Source organism: Spermophilus citellus (assembly GCF_964194105.1).
Source record: "Spermophilus citellus genome assembly, chromosome: 5".
NCBI classification, from domain to species: domain Eukaryota; kingdom Metazoa; phylum Chordata; class Mammalia; order Rodentia; family Sciuridae; genus Spermophilus; species Spermophilus citellus.
The window spans coordinates 62,211,448-62,237,198 of record NC_138186.1 but is presented as its reverse complement, the minus strand read 5'-3'; the positions used below and the strand labels follow the sequence as shown (position 1 = coordinate 62,237,198).

At 37.9% G+C, this 25,751-nt stretch overlaps 2 protein-coding genes across 3 annotated transcripts in view; one reads left to right on the top strand and one right to left on the bottom strand.

The window, feature by feature from the left end:
- Positions 1–3,508, top strand: part of PLA2G7 (phospholipase A2 group VII) — a 36,375-nt gene extending 32,867 nt beyond the window's left edge. The window contains exons 10-11 of one of the 2 annotated variants that reach the window (XM_081295428.1): positions 1,567–1,715; positions 2,145–3,508. In XM_081295428.1, the coding sequence (XP_081151554.1) occupies positions 1,567–1,715; positions 2,145–2,287 (292 nt within the window). In that variant the 3' untranslated portion in view covers positions 2,288–3,508. The remainder of the gene's footprint in view (positions 1–1,566; positions 1,716–2,144) is intronic. The other variant, XM_081295427.1, reaches the window with a different exon arrangement.
- Positions 3,509–4,095: 587 nt separating this feature from the next.
- TDRD6 (tudor domain containing 6) lies at positions 4,096–17,804 on the bottom strand (the record flags this gene model as incomplete). Its single annotated transcript, XM_081295862.1, has 5 exons — positions 4,096–5,221; positions 6,108–6,171; positions 9,030–9,119; positions 10,062–10,189; positions 11,756–17,804. The coding sequence occupies 5 exons, from the start codon at positions 17,802–17,804 to the stop codon at positions 5,178–5,180; spliced, it is 6,375 nt and encodes a 2,124-aa protein (XP_081151988.1). The 3' UTR covers positions 4,096–5,177.
- Between the last annotated feature and the right edge of the window lie 7,947 nt (positions 17,805–25,751).

Sequence of the window (25,751 nt, the reverse complement as noted above, 5' to 3'; positions counted from 1 at the left end):
TATCTTACTGTACCTAATTTATAAACTTTATCATAGGCATGGATATATAGGAAAAAACATTATGTGTAGGTTCTGTACTACCTGTGATTTCGTGTACCTCCCTTGGACAAAGGGGAACTACTAGAGTATGGGCAATAGCCACTATGGAATCAGAAAATGGAGGAGTCTTTTCCAACTGAAAAGTGTTCTTAGAAGGGATGGCACTCAAATTTGATCTTGTAGCATTGAAAGAGTTTAGATAGATTTAAGGAAGGGTCTGGGTATTTCAGGTAAAGGCTTCAAGTTAGTTTATTTGTATGTGCAATCTAGTTCTGAAACATATGCTACAGATCACCTATCCCTCCCTCAAACTTATTTCCTTCTCGGTTCTCATGTTTTTCTTCCCTTTTTCTTAAAGAATAGCTTGCATTTAATATTTCATGCACTTCTATACACTCTTCGATGCTTGCAATCTAGTTTCCTAAGCCCCCACAACTGCATTGACAGTGCTTCAGCTCACAGCACACACAGCCTCTGCAGTCCCAGTCTTTCTCACCCATCTGCCACGAGCTTCTCTTTCTAGTCTCCTGAATCATTCATCCCACTCCCTATTTTTCTCCTCTCAGGCCATCTCTCCCTTCATCCAGGCTTCTGCTCTCAGCTCTCTCATGACCTTGTCTCTATTTATCTTCCTAATGTTTCTGACACTCAAGTTTCAGCTGGAATGTGGGGAAGAGGGAGAGTGAGACAGCTGCTGTGCTTTGAGCTTAGGTGGCTAAAAGAATGATGCTTTGCTTCTTGGAACCGGTTAAGAGAAGAGAAAGAGTTGCAATGGGGGAGACTGGTCTGAGGTTGTGCTTTAGCCTTGGAATTTCCTGCGAAGTTGAAAGTCTGAGTAGAGACATCTGGCCACAAATTAGAAATGTACAGAATTTGCCTGCTATTGTAGAAGAAACCTTTGGGATATAAGATGCTGCAAAATGAGAAAGGAACTGGTACAAGAATAGAATCTGGAGGAATGCCTACACTTAGATGAAGAAGAATCAAGTCAGAAATGAAGGTGAGATGTCAAGGAAATGAACAGAGGTGCAAGAGAGTCACCAAGTATCAAAAAAAGAGGGGAGCCTTCTATTGTATGTTACACTGTTGATGAATATAGTCCAATACAGGTCAGATCTTTGTCATCGTGATCATTTAATAGATAAAAAGGGTTAACTCTGGGGTGTTTTAGCAAGGAACATACACATATTAATATAAGTATTAGGTGTGAGGGACAGACTCTGACTTCAAGGCCTTTCAACACCTAGCACATTCCATTTACTGAAATTGGAAGTATTAAACATCATTTCTTCTAAAATCAACACACCAAGATTCTTTTTTTTTTTTCTAGCTGGAGAGGACTGTACTTTAGGGTCCCTAAATGAATAGCTTGTGACCCAGGAATACATGTAAGGAGATCAGATTGCAAGTTTTCTTTCCTTGACTTTCAGTAAACAAGCTAATGGGGCCAGGATCTTTCTTGTACCCTAACTACAAAAGTAATTTTTATCAAATACATGTGGTGTAAATTTCTCATTTCTCTTTTAGGGGTTCGGTTCATCATAATTTTGCTGACTTCACTTTTGCAGCCGGTAAAGTAATTGGACACATATTCAAATTAAAAGGACATATAGATTCAGAGGTTGCTATTGATCTCACCGACAAAGCTTCATTAGCATTCTTACAAAAGTATTTAGGTAAGAAATGAATCTTATTTCCTAAACTGATGTTCTCTGATAACTCTGTGTTATTTAACAGTCTAGTTTTAACTATTTCTTTACAATTAAACAAAGCAGTAAATCAATTTGAAAGCAAAAATTTGAGAAAGCTTTGCTGCTTTGCATTCTATTTATCATAGAAAGCAAATCTACTTGTTAAGAGTTAGTTTCTCCATAAAGTCTGGGAGAGACTTGCCTCTTGGAGATACTGATGGAAAGAAGGGTGCCTCACTCCTACCTCTCAACTTCTTGCAGCTGATGAAGCCCTGGGGTAGCTGACATGGAACACCTTGCCACTAAGGTCACTGTGCAATTTGCATAGTGTATAATTCTACAGTGCCACCTAGAGGTGCTAGACTGTTCAGTGCTCACAAATGTTTAATGTTTATTAACATTTATATTTTGTAGGACTTGAAAAAGACTTTGATCAGTGGGACTCTCTGATGGAAGGAGCTGATAAGAATCTTATTCCAGGACCAACAATTCACACACTCACCCAACCTGATACTCCACAGGACTCTATGGGAATAGAGAAAGAGAATGTAGATTAAAAGAGCTTTTTTAAAAGTTTCATTTAAAAACTGAGAGAGCAAGAATCTTAATTGTATTTTCCCAAATAATTCATACCTTAAGTTTTAGTTTATACTGTAATAGTGATTGAGTTGAGGTTTGGATTAAAAACTTTTTCCTTTAAAGAAAGAATGCAATATACAAAACTCATAGCAGCCCAAATTATATTTTTATTTAGTGGATCTTTTTTGTATTAAAATTAAAATTGGCTTTTACATTATTTTAATTAATGGAAGTGTATTAAAAACAGGCACAATGCTAATGAAAACCTGTTGTGATGAGATTCCCTAAACTTACAGTAAAAACAGATGTTCTTGTCTTTTATTCTCTGTTAGCAGTAGTAGAATTCAGTTTTAGCAACCTGGTATTCTAGGATAAACTTGGCAGTGTTTAACTTTCAGTCATGATAAGAAAAATTAGATCTGTTTGATAATAAAGTCATTGTTTTAATGCAGGACTGGTGATACTATACAATTTCAATATGGTAAGGAAATGGGGAGTGGACCAAGGTTGGGAGTGCTAGGGACAGGGCAGAGGCTTGTAAAACAAGTTGGCAATTTGTTTGCATTTTTAAATGTTCTCTCTCATGCATTCTATTCACTAAACAAAAGTCCTCTTGGTGTTACAGCTATGAAAGACAGGCCGGGGATTCCAGCTATAACAAATTAATATAGTTATTCGCCTAAAAACTGAAGGATAACAGAGGCAGCATTCTGAGTTACATTTAACCACTTTGTTTTCCCAATAAATATTTAATGGACATTTTAAATTTTACATGTAGTAATAATATAAGTAGAATAACAGTTAAATGGAGGTTTATAAATATCTTAAAATATAGACTCTCAGGCTGGGGATGTGGCTCAAGCGGTAGTGCGTGCGCTTGCCTGGCATGCGCGTGGTGCTGGGTTCGATCCTCAGCACCACATAAAATAATGATGTTGTGTCCGCCAAAAACTAAACAATAAATATTAAAAAATTCTCTCTCTCTTTAAAAAAAATATATAGACACACTTATACATCTGGGAATTATGGAAGATGATTTTTTTCCTAAGGAATACAAAACTTTATGCTGCTCAATAGTTAAGTGTATATTTTGGCCTAAATATGATGTTCCTAGAAATTCTCCAGAATTTTAAGTTAGCCTATGTGAACAAGGAAATCAATACTTTGTCTGGTTGATACTTCAATCCCTATCTCTTCCACCCAGTTAATAAGTAACTGTGTGATTTGCCACCTCAGGCCATCTTTAGTGGTTTAAGGTGCAAAATCATTCATTCTGAGAAATTTGAATTATCCTTCCCGATAGTCATTCAAGGTATTGTTTTAATAGGGAGTTAGGCCAAACTCAACTTGAAACAGAAACCTTTCTACAGTCTGACCCTGGTACGTCTTCTCTGGCCTTTTCTCCTGGTAATCGCACGCTCATTTACTGCCCTCCTTATCCTACAGCAGGCAATATATTCACCTACCTCAGTTATTTTTAATATAAACCTCTCTCCTCTCCACTCATTGAAATGGTACTGTTTTTAAAGTTCTTAGTTCCCTCTTCCCCTTAGGCTTCAGGGGCTAACTGTATTTTATATCCATGCACCTTCTTTCCACTCATATGGCAAAACTTCCCCTTACTGACTTTACAAATGGACAAACATTGCCATTGTATTGACCTCTCATTCAAGAGCAATATTTTTACAGTCCTTTGTTGGTGGCACATGCAGATGCTGAAAGAAGAAAACAACTGCTGAAAATATCAGCCATGGGTTAAGTTCGAAAAATAAACAGCATAGTGCACACTGGGTAGTTTTCAGGAAAGAGAAGGGAACATTTATTGAGTTCTCTTTTCTGGGCACTTCACATAAATGATGTGAAAGGTTTTATTATCACCAATTTACAGATGAAGAACATCAAAGCTCAAAGATATTATATAACCTGCCCACACCACATATCTGTTAAGAGCATTTAAGATCTATTTCCCAAAGGTAGAATCTGTTTCCAAAAGCTAGGATCTGTATATGACCCATACAAAACCATGTTCCAAGGCACAGCCTTTGAAGTTAGATGAGTGTGAGTTTGATCAAGCCTCTGAGACTCCCAATTGGCCTGGGCAAATTATCTAACTTCTCTAAAAAGCTTTACTTTTCTTACCTATAAAATATGGGTAAAATAAACATGTCACTCAGAGTTGATGATTAAAATGTGGAAATGACTTTAAAGTGCCAGCTGAGTGACTCATACACGAAAACTAACATTAAATATGAAAACTAACATTAAATATCACTAAGCCTCTCCCCCTCCCCAATTACAGGGGAGGAGAGATGGAACCACAGATGAAATGAAATAAGACTACCACAGCTTTTAAGGATAAACTTTATTCAAATTTTGTGTCATATTAGCATACTTCCAAATTCAAACAGAATAATAAATTTTTAACCAGACAGACAAGGCAAAGCTTTAAAATTTAAAAAAAAAAATTCTGGAGAAACTGCCAACAAAGTCATCCTCCTAAGTAGCATCGTGTAATGTTCTTGTCGTAAACCTATGTTTTTCTGTGTTAATGTAAACACTATATTGAAAAGGTACCAACAGTTCCTTTGAAATGTGAGTGGTATGTTAGCAAATTGTTCAGTAAAATAAATCTTCCAGCTGAATAAAAACACAAGACAATTCAAAGCAGAGGAAAGATCCCAGAGCCAGCCATACATACAGAATCCCACTACAAATACCCTGTACAATCAACCTGAGACATAGTTTAATTTTGATACATATCAGTTTTCAAAATGACAACTTCCTGTGGTTAATGCCTTCTATTTTCTCAGACACACTTGATCTGGATGAGATGCCACTGGTTCACGAGCAGCTCTGGACCAGTCACACTTAGGGATCCACACTTAAATCCACATCACTTGCTGACCCCTTTTCTGAAACAAGATGAGAACAACCTTAAGTTGAGGAAAAAAAAAAAAAACCTAAGAACAAGACAATCATTTAAATGAGTTCTACAATGACAAAGTTAAAGTTCTCTAAAGGTGGTAGAGGAAAAGGTAAGTTGTAATTACTACAGAGAATTATTCCTGTAGAAATGATTTTATTTTTAGTATTTTGGTACTCACACTACACATATTATCAAAGATATTATATAACCTGCCCACTTTTTAAAGAAACTTTTAAAAGTTTCTTTAAAAGATTACAAAATGGGTATATTTTATATTTTGCTATAATGAGGTTAACAAGGCTGATAACCAATAGGACTTCCATTATTTTTGATTAGTGTGTGCTTTAATACTAAATCCACCAAGAGCTGATTTCATTCTGAATGTGTCTCAGTTGTAAGAACCAATATGCTATTTATGAATAGCAATGTGTTATAACTGAGAACATACAACAAATTGGATTTTATCATATAGATAAACTAAAAATTCAGGAAGAAATTTTAAAAGATTAACATACAGAGGTCATTTGAACATAATTAATCTAAGAAAAGTCCCTTAAATTCCTTTAAAATATAAATTCACCAGACCTACAATCTAACTTTCAAGATTAATTCAATCAACCAACAAATTCCTTTGACATTTCAAAATATCTTCCTCATGCTTATTTTATCCCCAAAGACATGTCTAATTTATTTTTTACCTAACCCTTCCCACCCCACACACAAAACACACAACACCCCCACCCCGACCACCACCACACAAAACCTGTGCTACTATCATTCAAGAAAATTGACAGGCTCAGGATAATGGTGTTTTTAAACACTTGGAAAATGCTGGGTAATAAAAGTATTTTGTTTTTAAAAAGACGAGTTACCTTTAAATGTGGTATCATCTGATGACATGAAGTCAAGATCTTTTCCCAGTGTGTGGAATACAGCCTAACAAAAGGAACCTTTGAATTACAACCAATTTTCAAATGAAAGTACAAAGTAGTTTAAATCAGAAACAGGATCATAGATAAGCCATAGCAAAAAAGGTCAACAAAAAGTATTTCTTTTAAAATTATGACAATCTGGTTTTATAGTGAAGAATCACCTCATGTACAGTTCCTATTTTTTGACTACTCATGTTTCTGGAACGTCTCCACTGGTACCCTTTTCCAAGCTTGAGCTCCCAGACCCCTGATGACATCAGTCTTTGGTGAGGGAAGGAGAGACATCACTGCTCAAGGGGCCACTACTGTCCACTGAGTGTCACAGATGATTAATGACCCAGTGAAGAGGAATAGTACTCTGATGTTCCTTTCAATACTAATAGTGTCATGTGCATGCTTGATGTGATACAGAAACTGATTCCTGAGACATTTTCTTATGACAAAATGAAATAGTCCAGGTTTTAAGAATTCCTTAAAAATATAATCAGAAGGACATGGAGATCATAATGATTTAATATGTCATAAAAAGCTGCAATACCTCATAATATTCACTTTTTAAGGAAAACTATTTCATTTGAAGATGTGTATTCTTATTTAAGGCTCCCTCAAATTTGAGGAAAGGCTCATTTAAATCCCATTAATAATCAAATAAAAAATTGGAAAGCCTTACCCACATGTAGTTTTTCCATATATGCTTACTGGCTTAACACCAGTATATGTGTGTGTGTGTGTGTGTGTGTGTGTGTGTGTGTGTGTGTGTATACATATGTAAATATATGTGAGTATTAAGTAGACATAAAATATACATGCTATTTAAACTGTATAAGTATGTACTTGAATAATACATACATATATGTGCTTAAATGCTTAAATATGTACATATGCACTTTAGTTTTACATAATCCTAACTAGTTTTTTCTCTTTGGCATGTATAGGTACTTTATCCAACTAGAATCCTGTATGTACGTGTATATATATATATCTTTGTGGATTCTTCAAAATTAATAGATAGAGATAATCAGAATATAAAAGAAAGCATTAGTAAATATTGATGCAAAAAGTTTGGCAGGCTGTTAACTTTGATAAGGAAACAAAAATGTAGTTGACAAAAGAAGTGAATTTTCCATTATTTTTGATGGACAACATTTTCAAATGAACTAACTATCCAACACTAAGAGAAACAGTATAATTTATTTTATGGCTCATGAATGTCATGCAATTATTAAATACATTTGCAGCCTTCTGGCTACAGCTGAGATGGAGCAAACTTACTGTAGCCTCTCTTTCACTCATTACAATGAAAAATTCGGGGCAGAATTAAAAAAGCAAACATTTGAGAACTCTCAAAGGCAAACAGGAACAGGTGGATTGACGTGGATTGACATCTAAAGTAAAAATCTGAAAAAGAGTTCATAATAAGGGTGAGTTTCACAAGCTTTTCTTTTTCTTTTTTCACTTCTTTATATGATGGTTCAACCTGAGAAAGTGCTGAATTAAAACTGCCCAGCTGAATGGACTGCAAAACTGAGAGAAATCCCATATTTCTAGCCAGAAATTACAGAAAAGGGCCCTTGAATGCTACAAATAGGGAATGATGGGAAATTCCTCTATGTTTTTTTTTCCCCTTATTTGTCTTCTGGTCGCACCTGATAACCACCTGGTGACAAGAGTGGTAATGCAGATGCCTGAAAATGTGAAAGAAGCCCTGTCTCCCTGGGCAGCAGAACCAGAAAAGGGCTTCTGTTATCTTTAGAGCAGGAGGAAGGAATTCTTATTTTCTCTTTCTCTCTCATCACTATCACTCCAAACAGAACTGCAGGTCTGTGTGCTTTCTGGTTAGGGGACTCCAAAAAACAGGCCTCTGAGGAGCTGAATAAAAGAGAACCCTTAGAGCCAGAGGTATAGAGGAAATGGTTTGGGAAATTTTAACCCCTAATACCATATACGAACTAATGAAAGACGTAAGATCACCCCTGAGCTATGTTAGGCAGAATAAGACCAAAGAAGCCATTGGTCACTATATAAAGTGCCAAGTCCCAATCTAACTGCTGAGTGACCTATGTACTGAACAACACAGTCAAGGTTTTGAAAATGGAACTGATTGACATGGGAATCACCAACTACTGAATGAGAGACAGGTGTGAACCTGATTGGGTTAATCACCTGCTAAGACAAAAAAAAATTCAACATTCTCCAGAAGATTTTAGCAGAACCCAAGTCTTAAAACAAAAGACTCAAAATGTTCAAAATGTGATTCAGAATTACTCAACATACAAAGAACCACAGATAGCCGACCTTTTCCCTGGGAAAAAGACAGCAGGCAGATGCAAACCCTGAGATGACCAGATATTGGACCAAGAAGACAAAGACTGTGAAGCAAACAGGATAAATTCAAATGCCCAGACACATCATAGCAGTAAGAGAAACTGCCCACCATATAGTCCTAAATGAAGAACAGAATATATAAGTATATGCACTGTAAAATCAACCGGGTCTAAACAAACTGAATAATAATCTATTTTTCCTTGAATGGATATGTTATTGGTGATTGTTACTTTCTCATTTTAAATTTTGCCATATTTCCCAGAATTTTTTTGCATCAGACGTGTATTTTAGAAGAGTCACGAACATCAAATAATTTTTATTCTTTAGCCCTAAAAGTGAAAATCAAGGAGTAAAATATTAATAACTAATTCCCCCAAAATGAAACTTGGCATCAAGTTCATGAACACTGGTTTTGTTATTGTTTTTTTTAACAGTTGTTCTTACAGTAATTTTTTTTCTTCATTTTTCCTCACACAAGGGCTTTAGAAATAGTTCATTACAGAGCTCTCATTAATTAATGTTTACAGAATTCCATACCTCAGATGGACTCCTGTCCAATTTGGGTATGCCATTCCAAACATCTTCAGGGTTCACTGTCTCCTCCACACCATTGGAAAGGTCCAAAACCTACAAGAGAAAACGAAGTTTAGTAAAAAGTAGTGATTTATGTTCCACAGCAATCCTTAAAATGAGACATTTTGCAAGATAACGAAAATGACTGTTTTAAACCAGTTTCAATCTTGTGTTTCAAACTCAGTGATCTTTCAGTTCAAGTACATATTGAGTAAACATCTGAAGATCAACCATGAATAAAATGTAGAGCTCAAGTGTCCAAACTCTAGAGGTCTGCTCTATATGTTTATGTGCAAGAATATAATACATGAAATGCATAAAGCTCTTTTTTCTGAAGGGGGTCTGAAGATGAAGGGACATTTAGGAAATAATTTCAGTGAATGCTTCCTAGATGAGGTGATAGCTACAGTAAATCTTTAAACTGGAATTAACCATTTGGGGAATGAGTGGGAATACAGGCAAAATAGAACTGTAATCGACAATTTAAAAAGCACACCAGGTGATTCTGGTACAGGTGGTTTTCAGATTGCAGGAAAAACACAATCCAATGGAAGTCCCTAAAAAGTTTTGTACAAAAATAATTGGTTGGATTTGCCTTGATCAATTCATAATAGCAGTGTGGACAATGAATTGAAAGACAAGAAGTAAATCAAATGGAAGATTATTCAAGTGATGTAGTTGTGAAATGAGGAACTTACCTAATATAGAGGCATTGGGTATAAACAGTTCCATAAAAGAGAATAAGAAGTGCAACATGTGGAACTTGGGACTATAGAATTTTTGAGTTATGGGAGACAAAGTGGGCTGAATGATTCTTTCTAGGATTCTTATAGATGGATAGATGGATATTTATAATCTTATAGATGACTTCCTTATTACATCAAATTATCAAGGGAACAAGCAAGTAAACATCTACCAATTGTATTCTGTAGTTTATTAAATTCCTTAACAATCTGCAAGTGTATTTTGAGATAAAACTATTTAAATCTCACTTACCCTTGTGCCTTCTTCAGCTATTTCCAAAATCTCACATTTAGACCACGTATTTCTTAGACTTGACCACACAACACATTTGGACCCAACAGAAAATCCTTTCAGAGTGTAGGTGTTCCGTGGTGGTTGAGCTGCCAAATCGAATAGGATAAAACTCAAGGTATACCTCTTGATTCCTTAATGTGAAATATACAAGGAAAGTACTTTTCTAATCTATGGTTATTACTCCTACGTAATCAGTATCATGAAATCACTATGTGGTGATAATAAGCTCTCTCTTTTCCTCAATTTTATTTTAAATATTATTTTAAATTCTTCCACTGCTGCCTCCCCAGATAATTCCTACTGCTTTCCTTAAAAAAAAAAAATCAGCAGAAGGATGTAATGTGAACTAACTTCCCTCCCTCCCTACCTCCTTCCTTCCTTTCTTTCTTTCACTAGGAATTGAAACCAGAGGCACTTAACCACTGAGACACATCCCCAGATCTTTTTATTTTTCATTTTGAGACAGAGTCTTAATAAGTTGCTCAGGACCTTGCTAAATTGCTGAGGCTGCCTTTGAATTTGCAATCATCCTGCCTTAGCCTCCACAGCTTCTGGGATTACAGGGGTGTGCCACCACACACGGTGAATTTTATTTTTAACACTAAAAATTACTATTGAAAGTGGGACTTTTATTACCAGTGGTGTTGTCTATGGTTTTCACAGCCATTCTTACATCAAAGCAGCATGTTGCCAGCAGATCTGTATCACAATATGACACAGCTAGTGTATAGTGTGACAATGGAAAGAAATAGCTAATGCGAGGCTAATAATTACATAAGATAAGACACACCCACAGGATGCCATACCATGCAATTAAAATATTCGAAAAGCATTTTAAGGGATTAAAATGTAGGATTCAGGGCTGAGATTGTGGCTCAGCGGTAGAGCGCTTGCCTAGCACGGGCAGGACCCGGGTTCAATTCTCAGTGCCACATAAAAATAAAGGCATTGTGTTGTGTCCATCTACCAAAAAAAGAGAAAAATTCTTTCTCTCTCTCTCTAAAAAAAAAATTAAAATGCAGGATTCAATACTGTATAATAGTATAATCTGCATTTAATTTTTATAACTGTATGCAGACAGACACTATGCAGATAAAAGAAGAAAGTACAGCAATGGTGGTAACAGTAAGATGATTTTCTTACATTTTAAATGAGATTTATCTTTCAGGAACATAGCTTTTAAGCATTTTATTTTTAAATTCAAAATTAATATTTTAGCATACAATAATTTACACTGATTTCACACCCAATTTTTCTTGTTTAAAATGCCCTTCCATAAAAACCAAATCTGACTCTCTGACTCACTTCTCTGTTTAATCTTTTTTTCCAAAAACTCAATTTAAGAAATTCATATAATTACTGCCTTTTCTTTAAAACCAAAAAGAGCCACGTGCAGTGGCCCATACCTATAATCCCAGTGGCTCAGGAGGCTGAGGCAGAAGGTTAGGATCACAAGTTCAAAGTCAGCCTCAGCAACTTAGTCAGACCCTGTCTCAAAATAAAAAATAAAAAGGGGTGGGGATGCAGCTTAGAGGTTGAGCACCCCTGGGTTCAATCCCTGGTATAAAATAAATAAATAAGTAGATAAATAAATCAGAACTTCTGAAGACAGTAAATCAAACCTTAAACTAAAAGAAAATAAGTCCCCTTACCCAAGGTATGATGTGGTGAAGAGTTATTGTGTTTCCTTCCATCTCTGGATTCTTCTTCAGAGAACAAAGGTATCAATGATGAAATGGCACCTTTGTTTTTGTTTTTACATTCTGGAAGTTCTTCTAACATACTCATTTCAACGTGCATTTTGGGGTCACAATTCTTTCCAAGTAGATGCAATGGTACTCTGTGCTGGTTATCAAAAGACTCCACACTTGACCTTCTCATGTCCTCTGCACATCTTGATTCTTGGCCTTTCTGACTCACTCTTAAGGACAATGGATTAGTGTTGTCATCCAGAGACAGCTGGGCTGTAGGTAGTTCTAGTTCTGGCTGTGTCTCAGTTTCACAGTCGAGGGGAAGTTGCACTGTGAAAGGCTCCAGAGTGATTTCTGTGTCATCGCTTTGGGAGAGAGGTACAATCGGGGGCACCAGACATAGCTCCTCTTTGTCATCATCCCCAACTAGAGAATGCTGTAACTCAATGGATTCTAGTTCTAAGAATTCTTTGGATTCATCATCAGGGGAAAGTGGCACCTCAAGTGAATTCAGTTCTAGCATCTCCTTTGTTTCACTAGGTGGTAATAATGTGTTAAATCCTGTAATTAGGTACGGATCATTAAACTTGGCTTTGTCAACAAAATGGCACTCTACTTCACCTTCCAGCACCTCAGCACCAATTTTGTCTTTGCAAGAGTTTTCAAAAACTTCAAAAATGTTATCACTTCCAAGGTCATAGAACTTACTTGCCTTGTTTTCAATAATGCTTAATTCTTTTTCAATTCTTTCAGCAAGTTCATCTGTCCGTGATTCCACATATAATGTTTTATCTTGTATGGCTTTGATACTTGTTTTCTTAAGTCCAATATCAGGACTGGGAATTGCCAGGGATCCCTTTATCTCCGGGCCATTTCTTTCATATGGTAAATCACTCTTGGCCATACTACTCTTAGAATATTTCTTCATTTTCTCATTAATACTTTCACCTTTGCTTTTCAAGTCAACGATAGCTAAAGGGATATCACAAACATCCTTTTTGATTTCTAATATTGTTATTTCCAACACATCTTCTGTTACTATATCATAAAAGTAATCATTTCCCTTTTGAGGACATATACCTTCTGAAATATTGAATCCTGAAAGGCAACATGGAAAAGCTTGCATGGGAACCGACAAAAGGTCAGAGGGCATGTTCCAGAGTGCTTTTGGCTCCACACAGTCTTCCGCATTTCCAAAGTCCACGAGCCTCACTGATGCAAGATAATCATCACAAATATTAGTGATAAGTGCTCTATAATAATGTCCATCTTCTCTATATTTTACTATACAAGGATCTCCAATGTGAGGACATGTGATACGATCTCTCCAATCTATTCCTTGCTTTGCCCTGGTTTGCACTTCTGCTTCTAAATACTGAAGTTTCTCGGTGTCAGCAAACTGACACCAAAAATACTCAGGCCCATCTATCACAGTGGCATAAGCTCTCACAATCTTCATTTTTGGATTATACCAGTTAAGAAACACTGAAGTGTCACTGTTGGATTTCTTAGCAGACTTTGAACAGTCACCTTTAACTATTTGGGTAGAAAGTCCTATTTGAGATTTTTCACTGAAAGCACATCTGCTAAGCATATCTTCTGATATGATCCCACGTTCATCAGCAAGAATAACTTCCCATCTATCTTGAAATTTAACAAATTCACATCTTACTTGAGCCTCATCAGTCCTTTGGGAAAAGTGATGCACTATCTCCTTTGAGTTGATAATGTCAGGAACCCAAAGTCCCCTTAAAGAGCAATGGATGCATAATCCTGGTAACAGTGCATTAACCAGGTCAAGCCTACCTATTTTGTTAGTGTGAACTACGGAAACGTTGCCATAATCTATGAATTGTACAGAGAGAAGGTCATTGGGTTGTTGTTCCTTGACCACAGCACGATACCATAAGTTATCTTCTGGGAAAACAGCACATATCACATCTCCACTTTGCACAGGTGGCCCCGTATGATATTGGGGCCTCGTTTTGACATCATTTAATCTCTCAGAAAGATGATTGAGCTCAGCTTCATCTTCGGTTAGCTGGACATAAAAGTCTGAAAGATCATTAATGTGTGAAACATACACAGTTGTTTTAAAGCCAGGCATTATCATCTTCTGTGGGAGCTCACAAAATTTTAGAGGCAAATCTTTGTTACAAGCATCTCCTATTCTTCTCTCTGGAAGAGTGGCTTCTAGTTTTGTGGCTTTCAAAGATGGCTCTGTGAAGATTTCTTCTTTCTTTTCTCTTGTTAAAGAAAACACTTGATTACTTTTGTTTCCTGCAGAGTCCTGATACAGAGTGACTAAATTTGTCTTTGTTGAACTTTGTAAACGTTTGAGCTCCTTACATGCTGAGCTGATCTTAGGTTTGCATCCTTCTCCAAAAATCTCCATGCTGCATAATTTGTTCTCTCCTGTGTTACTTAAATGGTCTGTGGGTGACGTCATATTTTCATTTTTTTCTTCAAGAGTTCCAGGTGTAGAAGGAAGTGTTTCATTCTCTTTCTTTTTCTTCCTGGTTCGATTTTTGTAGCCAAGTAGCCCTAACTTCTCATTAATGTTAGCGTTAATTTGAATACTATCATCATACAGCTCTATAATCAGACGTCCATCTGGATCTTTTGCTACAACCAAGGCCTTCAATGACTTATCTAGAACAGTCTCCTGAAACCATGTTGTAACTTCTTCTGGTATATTACTGGGAATATCAGACAACGAGCATTTAACAGCTTGCATGGGCAAAAGTAAAACATCATAGGCATCACGAGGTATTGAGAGCAGATTGTCACTTGTTATGTAAATATTCCCAAAGTCAACAAAGAAGACTTTAGTTGGCTCTTTTTCTATTACTATCCCTCTGTACCAGTTTCCATCAGTGTACTTGGCAAGGCACAAGGTTCCAGGGATCAAGGGAGATGTTTTCAAATTCAGCAAAATTTTACTTAACTGTGTAATACTACATGACAACTGTTCTAAAATATTTGCATTTCTTGCCAGCTGGCAATAAAATGTCCAAGGGTCATCAACATGTGTTATATACACTGAATCCTCACTACCAATTTTCATATCATGTGTAGAATAGTAATAGGAGTGTAGCTTAACGGAAGACTCCAGAGGCTTCTGAAGTTTTACTGGTCTTGCTAGTCTCTTTTCTACCAAAAAATGACATGCACTCTGAAAGGGTGTTAGCAAATCTACAACATTAAACAGTTCTTCATCATGTATTGAGGCCAAAGCAAATATTGTGCATTTTAATTCTAGATTGTTTTGCCATGCACTGTCTACAAATTCACTAAAAGCTTGTATTGCCTTTTCATCCCAAACAAAGGGATTTTCACCAGATGGTTGAATTAAATTATAAAGACTGCACCTAAAAGCCTGAGCTTTAACCTTGAGAAACTCATCACTAATTGAATAAAGATTCTTCACAGAAATAGTATCTTTGTCTCCATAATCTACAAATATTACTTTGACGTGCTCTGAAGATTGGGTCCCACTAATCAGAGCTCTGGACCATTTACCACTTGCTGTTCGCTTTGCCAAACAAGCAGGTGTGGTTCCCTGGTGAAGAGTCATGGTATTTTTGCAGTAGTCCTCAATATCACACATTAAAGTTCTAAGGCCTTGAGTGTTCCTGGTCAGTTGACACCAGAAATAGCCAGGGTTTTCAACATAAGACACTTTGACTTCTACTGTACTTCCAACTTCCAGCTCTTCTTTATAAGAGCCTGGTTTAATTTTCAAGAAATTTGGCGTCAGGGGAGAATAAACAGGGGCTTTTTTCTCTTTTTCCTGTTCTGCTTGTCCAGCTGAGATATTTGTAACAACTGTTGTATCAGTCAAAGCTTCTGAAACAGAGATGGTTTTTTCTTTCTCAGCTTTCTGTTCTTCTACCTTTTTGGCAGACGATATTTTGTTTTCAGCAATAAAATGGTTTGAAGCATGCCCTGGGGAGTGAGCATTTACTACAATATTTTCTTTTGTTTCAAATTCCTGATACTTGGCATATCCAGCTTGAGCAATTACCTTACTAATGTTTTCTTCCCCTGCTCTAGATTCATCAAGAATCTCTATAACATATTGATGATCCTGCTTATCAAGGATATGGATAACCAATTCTTTGTGGAGTACAGTCTTTTTAAAAAAGGAAATTGCTTCTTGGCTCCAGGTTTTCCCCAAAGGCCAGATATCGGCAAGGGTGCATCTTAGAGCCAAGGCTGGTAGCCGCCTAAACTGAGGAAGCAGCATCCTTACATTATACCAGTCCACATTTTCTGAATTGCCTCGGTCAACTAGGAATACATCCACACTCTTGTCATCTAATTTGGTGACTATGGCCCGATAGTAGCCATTTTCTTTCCATTTAACACAGCAAAGGTCATCAGGTTCAGGTTTCAAAACCACACCATCCAGCTTACTGGCAGAGGAATAGAAACTGCACATTCTTCTCATAAGCTTGCTGAAGGTGCCACTGTGTTTCCTCAACCTAATCCAAAACTCAGAGGGACTCTTAACAAACTCTACCTGGGCATCATAGAAGGCATTCGTCTTCAACTTGATAGATCTTAAGGCTGGGAGTGAAACCTCTTCATCTACTTCTTCTGCCGGGGACTGAGACTGTAGCGCTGGGTCTGGTTCTTCTCCCTCCTCTTCCTCCTCTGTCCCCTGGCTCTGAAGGAATCTGTCAGCCAGGCAACATGACTGTACTCCAAATACACCATTAAGATTAATCCCATCTTCTCCATACAGGGTGACATAATACACGTGCTCAAAGGAACAATAAAATTCAATCTTTGCATTCACTGCTTGGCCCAGTATCAGCGCCTTCAGGTCACCGACTTGTGACCGAGACCAGCCTCTCCCACCGTCCCAGAGTCCATACAAGGCACAAGGGTAGGTCACCACAGGCATTCGAAAATATTCAGGCAGCAAGTACCGAAGGCTACTACAACTCACTAATTCCTTTCTTCCATAGTCTACATGAAGCACCTGGGCACAGCGATGTGGTCGAAAAGTCTCAAGCAAGAGCGCTCTGTACCAATGTCCATCCAATCCACAGGATGCACATGGAGAGCCTGGCTTATCTGGGCTCTCCTCCCTCTCCTCCCAGGTAGTACTGGTAGAGTTCTCATCCCCTGTCCCCAGGGAACCCTGGTATACCTGGGCCATGCTCTCAGAGAGGCGGTGGATCTCCTGTGATAGGCTCCGGAGTTGGCAATGAATGCGGTGGGGATGACATACTTGGGTTACCACTACAGGCTCTGTCACGCCCAGCTGCAGCTGGGGATAGAAGTAATCCAGGCCAGGCTGCTCTTGCTTGGGCAGGACTCGCGGAAGAACCGGGGTCCCGGGGCCCATGCCTGCAGTCGTCAGGTAGCGCTTGAGCAGGGAGCGGAAGAGACTGTCTGGCACCTGCCGCGCCAAGCTGAGCTCCTGCATCTGCTGGAACACAGCCGGGACCTCCAGAAGGACCAGGCGATGTTGGAGCAGTACGTCCAGCACCCGTCCGTGCGCCTCCTTGCCCTGCAGGTTGCTAAGGAAGTCCACGGCACTGGACGACCAGTGCTGCGGCTCGCCCCCGCCGGTGCCGCCGCCGCCCGCCGGCACTAAGCCGGCCAGCACGCAGCCCAGCACCTCTGAGGGCAGGTGGAAGAACTCGCTACGCCCGGGCGCCAGCGAGCCCGCGCCAGCCGTGATGGTGCGGCCTTCATCCAGCAGAAAGACGCGGCTTTCCTGCGCCTGGCGGCTGACCACGCGGCAGCGGTGCCACAGGAGTCCCACCTGCACCAGGCACAGCTCGCCGGGCGAGGCTGTGGCGCCGCCCAGCGCCCACGGGCCGCGCGTGGCTGCAGCTTCCTGGATCTCCCGGCTCAACCGCACGTACTCTTCCCGCCGCTGGCCCACCAGTCCCCATAGCTGCACCGGGATCACCTCGGGATGCACATCTACGAAGGACACCCGCAGGGTCAGCGAGGCCCCGGGCGTCGGCAGCCCGGGCGTCGAGCTCATCTCTGCCACGCAGCCAGCGCTCCTCTGCGCCGCGGGAAGGAGAGACCCACCAAACCAGGCTCAAAGAACCTAAAGAATGGGAAAGACGCCGGGCGAGGCGCCCTTTGGGCGACGCGCCAGACGCAGGGCCTCAGGAACTCTTGCGGACAGGTAAAACTCGGCGGCTGCGGGACCAACCGCCCACGGTTGCCGCGCAGGCATTTGCAGCGCGTGGCGGCGCCCGGCTTCCGGCCGCGGGGAGTGGTCGCCACCTAAACGCAACCTGGGGGCCGGGGCAAAGGAGAGGGGGCTTCGAGGGTCGTTCAGGAGGCCGAGATGTGAGGGTTAGAACACAGTCTGCCTCTCTTCAGAGCACCTTCGACTCTGGAGGACGCTGTGGCACAAGGCACAGGACGGTGTTGAGGGCTGGACCAGAAAGTTAATTTCCTGTGCGTTCTTTCAACTACTATTGGTTGAGCACTGCGTGCCAAGTACGGTGCTAGCCATTGGAGTTCCCGAAGGGAAAGGGGAACTAGAAATGGAGGCGCCAACGGCACGTTCCTAAGCGTTGAGACCCGAATTTTCAGAGGCCCCCCCCCCCCCCCCCCCGAACTGGCAAGCTGAGGAAGAGCAGTGCGCTTGCGCTGGGAGGGAACTTGGGTGCTTTTGCTTGCTCAGAGTATTAGTTGCCCTCAAGCAGGTTGCCAGTTGTTTAGTCTATGAACTCGTTTCATCATCTGAATTGATAAAAGTTGTTAGGAGCTCACAATAAAGTATGAAGCTATATCGGGACTGTTCAGTATGCCCTTCTCCACACCGGCCTGGTAAGGGTTTCTTTGCGAAGTGCCATCCCAACTTTGAAGGCTTTCTTCACGTATTCAGAGATAACACAAAACTGGACTCAAAAGAGCAAAAAGAACTGAAACATTACTTCAAACTGCCTCTGTGACTGCTGTAGCATTAGCAGCATCACCGCCACCCGAATCTGACCAGGACAACCCTTTGAGATCCCCCTTTTGTCAAGGGGAAGCAGGTGGAGTGGAAAATTCAGGCAAATTATGGGAAGCTTTCATGATATGTCCACAGTGTATTTTTTTGTGCATTTGCAAAGTTAGACATATATCTCCGGGAGCTTCTCATTTCACTCAAAATTTCGAAATATTAAATACACAATAAGTGCTAAATATGATGCTAACCTAATAATGTAAATTTGTGTCTTCAGTGTAGCCAGATTAGATTGAATCCAGGTGCTTCCAGATCACCCTGTGCTTACTTTTTCATGACACTTTTCACATTGTGTTGTGATTGATATCATCTACCAACCTAAAGGCTCCTTGGGCAAGGATTCTGTTTTATTATTGGAATCTGCATGAGGTGGAAGCAATATATACATAATTTACTAAAATGAATGAATGAATTTGAGCTTTCTAAAAGATTTGTTTTTTTTTCCTGATTAGCTCAGCCTTAAAAATTTAATTCCATTTTCTAAATTTTCTCTAATTGTTTTATACTCACCATGAAAGAAAAGCTAACATTTGATATAAAAATATCTAGCCAGATAGAACTCAGATGCCTCTTTCTTATGCCCTTCCTATTCACCAAGGCAGAATTAATTGTGCCCTTCTACCTAGTCCCATATTACCTATTATATTTTGCAACTGTTTGCTATTTCTCTTTTTTTATGTGACTTAATTTATTTTTCCTCACCATAACCCCATGGAGTAGGTGCAGTTATATCTCCACTTTGCAGTGGAAGAATCTTGAGTCACAGAAGGATTAAGTAACTTACCCAAAATCCCAGAGAGCTGGGCAGAGTCAGGATTTGAATCCAGACTGGCTGGCACCACAGTCCTTTTTCTTCCTGTGTCCTGTGTCCTTGGTGAAGGCTTCATGAAGGAGGAAATGAAAGGTGAGTGACTCACCCCTGAAGCAGGGATTCTGCTCATTTCTTTGTACATTCTGAGTGCCTAGCACAGTGCTGGACTGTTATCAGCTAATGAATGCTTAACAAAAGAATAAGAAATTTGGCACCATGTCCTTTATAGTGGAAGGGAGGATTCATTTAAAAATGGTCTTATTATGGAAATTGTTTTATCATCATCACATGGAATAATGGAGATTTCAGCTATAAGCAGTATAACCAAACTCAAATAGATTACAGGGTTGTATATACTGTAAGTGACTTTTCTTTTCCTTTTAATTTGTCCTCCAACCTCATTCCATGGCCAAGGGCATTATGGATGTCAGGGTGTATCATGCAGCCACCAGGAGCTGATCACAGCCTTCTCCTCCCATCCTCCAGATATTCCCAATGTCCTGCCTTTTCTTTATTTGCAGTAGATAGCTTACTTCTTTCTGTACTGCTCTGCTGCTGAAAAGGGAATGGGGTCATTTCAAAAATCGGACTATTGCATTCTGAAGATTAAGCTCCAATTATATATCCCTCATGCTTCATTAAGCAAAATACTTTGAGTTCTATAAAAAAAATTAAAACTCCCTACTGTTAGGATAGAGAGGCCTTTGGCTTCAGAAAAGCAGAGAGAAAGAGTATTCTTATCCTACTACAAATACTTAAGGTTTATAGATGAAGGAAAAGGCCAGGGATAGAATGTGTCTGAGAGAACTTTGCATACTATAAGTTATTTTAATATTTTTATGAAAACAAGATGTAAGGAAATTGGGCAAACAGAAATCATATTTATTCTAAGCTATCTTAGACCCCTCTATAAACAAAACACAGCATACTTTAGAATACTATAGTTTCTCCGCCACTAATAAGCCACTTTTAAGGAGGCTTAGAAAATTACTATTTAATGAATATTTTGTAAAGCATAATTATACCCTCTTATGAGAATGAAAATTACTAACTACAGATAGGAAGAAAACATGTACAAATCACATGTTAATCTTGGATTTTTTTATCTATAAGACATAAATAACTTTAAAAACCAATATTGAAAACATGAATGTAAAAATGAGCAAAGACAGCAAGTGACATTTCATCAAAGAGGATACAGGGGGGAAGAGAATGAAAACATTTTCACCATCATTATCAGAGAAAAACAAAACCATGGTGATGTATCACCATGTACCAATGATAATGACTAAACTAAAAAATAGTGTTAATACCAACAATGATAAGAACATGGAGAAACTAGATTGCTCAAATTGCTAGTAGGAATGTAAGATGGTATGGTGCATTTTAAAAACAAAATGAGTACTTGTCATAAGACCTAGCAATTGCACTTGAGCTTTTATTCCAAAAAAAGAAAAACTTATGTTCATACATCAACCTGTACACAAATGTATATATTCCCAGTAGCCCCCAAACTAGAAACAACCTTATCCTTCAGTGGATAAATGTTTTGACAGGATCTTCATATTGTGAAATACTACTCAGCAACAAAAAGGGAAAGAAAGGGACCATCAATATGTGCAACAACTTGAAATGTTCTCTAGGAAATCATGTAGAATGAAAAAAACTCTCAAATGGTTACATACCATATGATTTTTCTTTTTAAAAATAACATCCTTAATTAAAGTTTTTGCAAAGGTAAAATAAAATGGCCCTAGCCCATGAAAATACTAAGTTCTCTAATTGTATTCCAAGATGGTCTTTAAAACATAATATCCCATATGTCACAGAAGAACAAACTTGATCTGCAATTATACAGAATGAATTTTACAAACATAATAAATATATTTATGCCCTTATGTGAAACATTATGTGTAATAGTAGTTGACAATAGTAGCTCAAAATAGCAAAAAGTTTATCTCCTCCTCCCAAATTATGATTCATATTTATATAAAATTCTTAGATATCTGTTGCCACATCTGAAAATAGGTGTAAGGATATGTAACTTGTGCATGTGAAGATGAGAACCACATGCGTTAATGTAAGTACAGTTGATATGTTTGCATTAAATTGTTGAGAGCCACAGCCAAAGGGGCCCCAGCAAACTTCCAGCTGCCAGCTGATGATTGGTTCACAGCGGGCCCAGCAACATCTAGCTGATTGGCTCCTCTGCGGTGATGTTCATTGGGCTGTTTCCCTGCCCTTTCAGACCTCGGAGCTGCTCATTGGGGGATTTCTTTGGCTCCGCCCACGCGACCCAGCCAATCGGCCTCAAGAGCAGGAGGATTGTGGGAGGTGGTGAGGTTTGTGTGGGGGGGAGAGGCTTGGGGAAGCCGGTGGTGGCGGTTGGGCTCTGAGGGGTTTTCCCTGAGGAGCTGTTTTGTTTGGCGTTTGTAGTTCTAAAAATAAAGTTAGTTTCTTTTGACAAGTGGCTCCTGAATTGTGCCCAGCCAGACTGCGGCATTTAAAATGTAAGTACAGTTGATATGTTTGCATTAAATAAATGCTGAAGATGCAATAAAATGAAGCAGCAAAGGGAAGGATTTTAGATTTTGAAAGTCTCTGTTTCTCACATCAAGGCAACGTGGACAATGAAATTTTCTCAGTAAGTTTCCTCATCTATAAAAAAAGGAAATTCACTTACTGAATGTCCAAACACAGTAGACATGTAATGAATTATAAGTTATTAGTAATGTTGAATAATATTTAAAATTCTTTCTTAATTCTCTCTTAATCGTTAAACTTTCTCAATCATTAAAAAATCTTAGATGCTTAAAAATTAGTTTATTGAGTATTTACATACTGTAAAACTCATCCTTTTATGGCACACTTGGCTATTTTGACAAATGTATGCAGTTATTTATTTGTATACCTTTTAAATTGATGCATTATAATTATACATAAAAGCGGGATTCATTGTACATAGTCTATGTGAATTTTTATACAATATGAATTTGCATGATGTAAATGCATCAGGTACTAAGTAAAAATGTGTATAGTTGGAAGTATACATTACCACAATTAATAGGTAAACATTTTCATTATTCTCCTGCCTGTTTGCAGTCTCCACTACCCTCCCTCATGGGGACAGTCCTTGCACCTACTCTTCCTAGTCTTTTGCCTTTTCCAACATGTCACATAAATGGAATCATGGGTTGTAGCTGTCTTTGATCACTTAGTATAAGGCCTTTGAATTCATCCATGTTGTTTATCAGTAGTTGTTTTTTACTGTTGAGGAGCTTCCATGAAAATATCACATTTATTTATTAGAGATAGGACTTTCAGGTTATTTTCAATATTTGGTGATTGTCAATGAAGCTGTTGTAAACACTCAGGTATCCTTTGTGTGGACATATGTTTTCATGGGTAAATACTAGGAGTGGGATTACTGGATCATGTGGTAAATAGATGCTTAACTTTGAAAGAAACTTGTCAATGTATTTTCAAAACTGGCCCTGTCATTTTGCATTCCTAACAACATATTAGCTGTTCTGTATTTTCAGCAGCACTTAGTATTGCCTGTCTCTTTAATTTTAGTCTTTCTTGTGTTCTGTGGTTATATCTCACAGTGGTTTTGTTTCCTTAAAGATGCTGACAGTTTTTAATGTGCTTATTTGTGTCATCTATCTTCTATGGTGAAGTGTCTGCCCAAGTCTTTTTCCCACTTTTAAAAGGGCTGTCATCTTACTTTTGAGTTGTAAGAGCTCTTTTATGTTCCAAATACAAGTAAGATATATGCTCTGCACTTATTTCCCTCTCAGTATGTGGCCTGCCTTTTACTTTCTTGTCTTTTTAAGAAAAAAAAGTGTAATTTTGATGAAATCAGATTATTTTTCCTAGGTAGCAGTGTTTTTGTTTCAAGAAAACTTTGTCTAAATATATAAAAATATTTCCAGCGTTTTTTTGCTAAAAGTTTTATAATTTTAGAACTCACATTTAGGTCTATGATTACTTTTGAACCAACTGTATATGTGGTGAGATAAGGATTGAGGGTTTTATTTATTTTTACATATGGATATACAATCACTATACTACCATTTGTGTCAAAGACTGTACTTTCCTAATTAAATTATCTTAATGTCGTTGCTAAAAATTAACCATTGGTTTATGGGTCACTTTCTCAGCTATATATTCTGTTTCACTGACCTACATGTCTATCTTTATGCCAATGCTACACAGTCTTGATTAGTATCCAAATTGCTTAAAAGCCAATTTTCAAATTTGGGTAATGTGAATCCTTCAACTTTTTTTTCCTTCAAAATTTATATATATATTTTTTTTTTGCTATACAAGTTCTTTACTTTTCCATATGTGTGTTTTAGAATATTCTTATTAAATTTCATACAAAAAAACCAAACCCTGCTGAGATTTTATATTTTTATTTTTTTAGTTGTAGTTGGACACATATCTTTATTTATTTTTATGTGGTGCTGAGGATCAAACCTAGTGCCTCACATGTACAAGGTGGGCTCTCTACCACTGAGCTAGAGCCCCAGCCCCCTGCTGAGATTTCAATGAGGATTGCATTATAGATAGAGATCAACTTTGAATTAACTTCAGAGCAATATTGAGTTTTTAATTTCATGGACAAACTTTCTCCCTCCATTTAAGCCTTCTTTAATTTTTTTTAGAAATGTCTTACAGTTTTCAGTGAATAAATCTTTTTTGTAGACTCATCCTTAAGTTCTTCATGTTTTTGATGCTTTTATAAGTATTATTTTTTAAAAATTTAGTTTGCAATTTTTCTTTGCCAGTATACAGAACTATATTAATTTTTTGTATATGGACATTATATCAGTGACTTTCCTAAGTTTTGATTATAAACATTTGCAGCTTTTTGTAGAGTCCTTGGAATTTTCTATATGTATAACTATAACATCTAGGAATAAAGGCAGCTTTATGTCTTCCTTTCTAAGACATGTACCTTTTCTTTTTTTCTTTGTTTGTAAGGGTTGAGACCTCTAGTACAGGTCTGAATGGAAATGGTAAGAATGGTTATCCTTGCTTTGTTCCTAAGTATGGGGAAAGTCTTTTGCCAGTACGATGTATGCTACCCGTGGGTTTTACTTAGATCCTTTTTATCATGCTGAGAAAAGTTTCCTTCTTTTCCATTTCCGGGGAGAACATTTAACATGCAAAGAATGAATTTTATCAAATATTTTTCACATTCTATTGACATTTTTCTCTCTCTTTTGATTTGGAAATAGTGATTTTTTTATTAATTTTGAAAATTTTTTAGCTGAAAAGTTATGTTTATTTTGTTATACAGTTTAAGATATGTTGGGAATAGAATAAAAACAGAGAGAAATGGTTTAAAAGACTGTTTCAACAGCTAATACTCTATTGGAAATTAGATTAGTGGTATTCTAACACTTTTTTGTTTTTTAAATTTGTTCTAATAAGTTACACATGAGAGTAGAATGCATTTTGACACACTGCACACAAATGGAGCACTTCTCATTCCTCTGGTAGTACAAGGTGCAGTCACACCAGTGTAATCATACAGGTAACATGGGTAATAATGTTTGAAATCTTGAACCCATCTTGTATTTCTAGGGTAAACCTCATTGACGCATAATGTATTATATTACCCTTTTTATAATGTCAAATTCATTTGCTAATTTTTTTTAACTTCTATGCTCTTGGATTTTTAAAAATTTTCAGGAATTTTATTGTGGTAAAATACAGATAACCTGAAGTGTGTCATTTTTAACACTTTTAAGTGTAGAATTGTAGGGCATGAAATACATTCATATAGTGCAACCATTACCACTATCCATTTCTAGATCCTTTTCATCATCCCAAACTGAAACTTTGTACTTTGTTTCTCATTCCCTCCTCCTACCCCAGACCTTGGAATCACTATTCTACTTTCTGTCTTTATGAATTTTATTATTCTAAGTACCTCAAGTAAGTAAAATTCTATAATATATGTACATTTTTGCCTGGCTTATTTCACTCCGCATGTTTTTAAGGTTCATCCATTCATAATATATATTTTCTTCCTTTTTTATGTACATACCACATTTTATTTTATCTATTTGTTTATGGATATTTGGGTTGTTTCCACCTTTTGGCCATGTGAATGATGCCACTTTAAAAATTGCTGTAGC